This window comes from Entamoeba dispar, genomic scaffold, assembly GCF_000209125.1.
Source record: "Entamoeba dispar SAW760 scf_1105229461599 genomic scaffold, whole genome shotgun sequence".
Lineage (NCBI taxonomy): Eukaryota > Evosea > Mastigamoebida > Endamoebidae > Entamoeba > Entamoeba dispar.
The window spans coordinates 1-1,263 of NW_001854773.1; the positions used below are offsets into that span (position 1 = coordinate 1).

Sequence of the window (1,263 nt, forward strand, 5' to 3'; positions counted from 1 at the left end):
GGTTGTCATTTAGTCATCCCGCACAAACCCGAAGAGATGCCGCTGGCGCATCTGGGTAAAGTGCTTATTCCGTGGCCGAACCGGATCGCCAACGGCTGTTACCGCTATCAGGGGCAGGAATATCAGTTACCCATTAATGAACATAGTTCAAAAGCCGCTATTCACGGGCTGCTTGCCTGGCGAGACTGGCAAATTAGTGAATTAACCGCCACCAGCGTTACCCTGACAGCTTTTCTGCCGCCCAGTTACGGCTATCCGTTTATGCTGGCTTCACAAGTTGTTTATTCGCTCAACGCACACACGGGTCTTTCCGTTGAGATCGCAAGCCAGAATATCGGCACTGTCGCAGCGCCTTATGGCGTGGGTATTCATCCTTATTTAACCTGCAACTTAACATCTGTTGATGAATATCTGTTCCAGCTTCCGGCAAACCAGGTTTATGCCGTCGATGAGCACGCGAATCCGACAACGCTTCACCACGTTGATGAGCTGGATTTAAATTTCACGCAGGCGAAAAAAATAGCCGCGACAAAAATCGACCACACCTTTAAAACCGCTAATGATTTGTGGGAAATGACCATTACCCATCCACAGCAGGCGCTTTCGGTAAGCCTTTGTTCCGATCAACTCTGGGTGCAGGTTTATAGCGGTGAAAAATTACAGCGTCAGGGACTGGCAGTTGAACCTATGAGTTGCCCGCCTAACGCCTTTAATTCAGGTATCGACTTATTATTACTGGAATCAGGAAAACCGCACCGCCTGTTTTTTAATATTTACGGACAGAGAAAATAACTTGTATTGATTAGCAGTCAAAATCATTGAAGAACATTTCACTCGCTAAAGGCAACATTATGTATCTTCAATTTATTAAGTTAAAAACAGCTCAGCTTCTGTAAAGTTTTTATATATCAGTTTTATGAGAATCATTTTACATAAGCCTGTAATAACAGGAAGGCAACAATCTCGTTCTCAACTCTATGGAGATTAGTTATGGATACGCCACGTCCACAGTTATTAGATTTTCAATTTCATCAGAATAACGACAGTTTTACCCTACATTTTCAACAACGTCTTATTTTAACCCATAGCAAAGATAATCCTTGTTTATGGATTGGCTCAGGTATAGCGGATATCGATATGTTCCGCGGTAATTTCAGCATTAAAGATAAACTACAGGAGAAAATTGCGCTTACCGACGCCATCGTCAGCCAGTCACCGGATGGTTGGTTAATTCATTTCAGCCGTGGTTCTGACATTAGCGCC

General features: G+C 43.9%; 1 protein-coding gene across 1 annotated transcript; it reads left to right on the top strand.

Annotated features, from left to right (window-relative positions):
- Positions 1-36: 36 nt before the first annotated feature.
- Positions 37-792, top strand: EDI_106050 (uncharacterized protein; the record flags this gene model as incomplete). Its single annotated transcript, XM_001738650.1, has 1 exon — positions 37-792. One exon carries the CDS (start codon positions 37-39, stop codon positions 790-792), a length of 756 nt encoding a protein of 251 aa, XP_001738702.1.
- Positions 793-1,263: the final 471 nt, after the last annotated feature.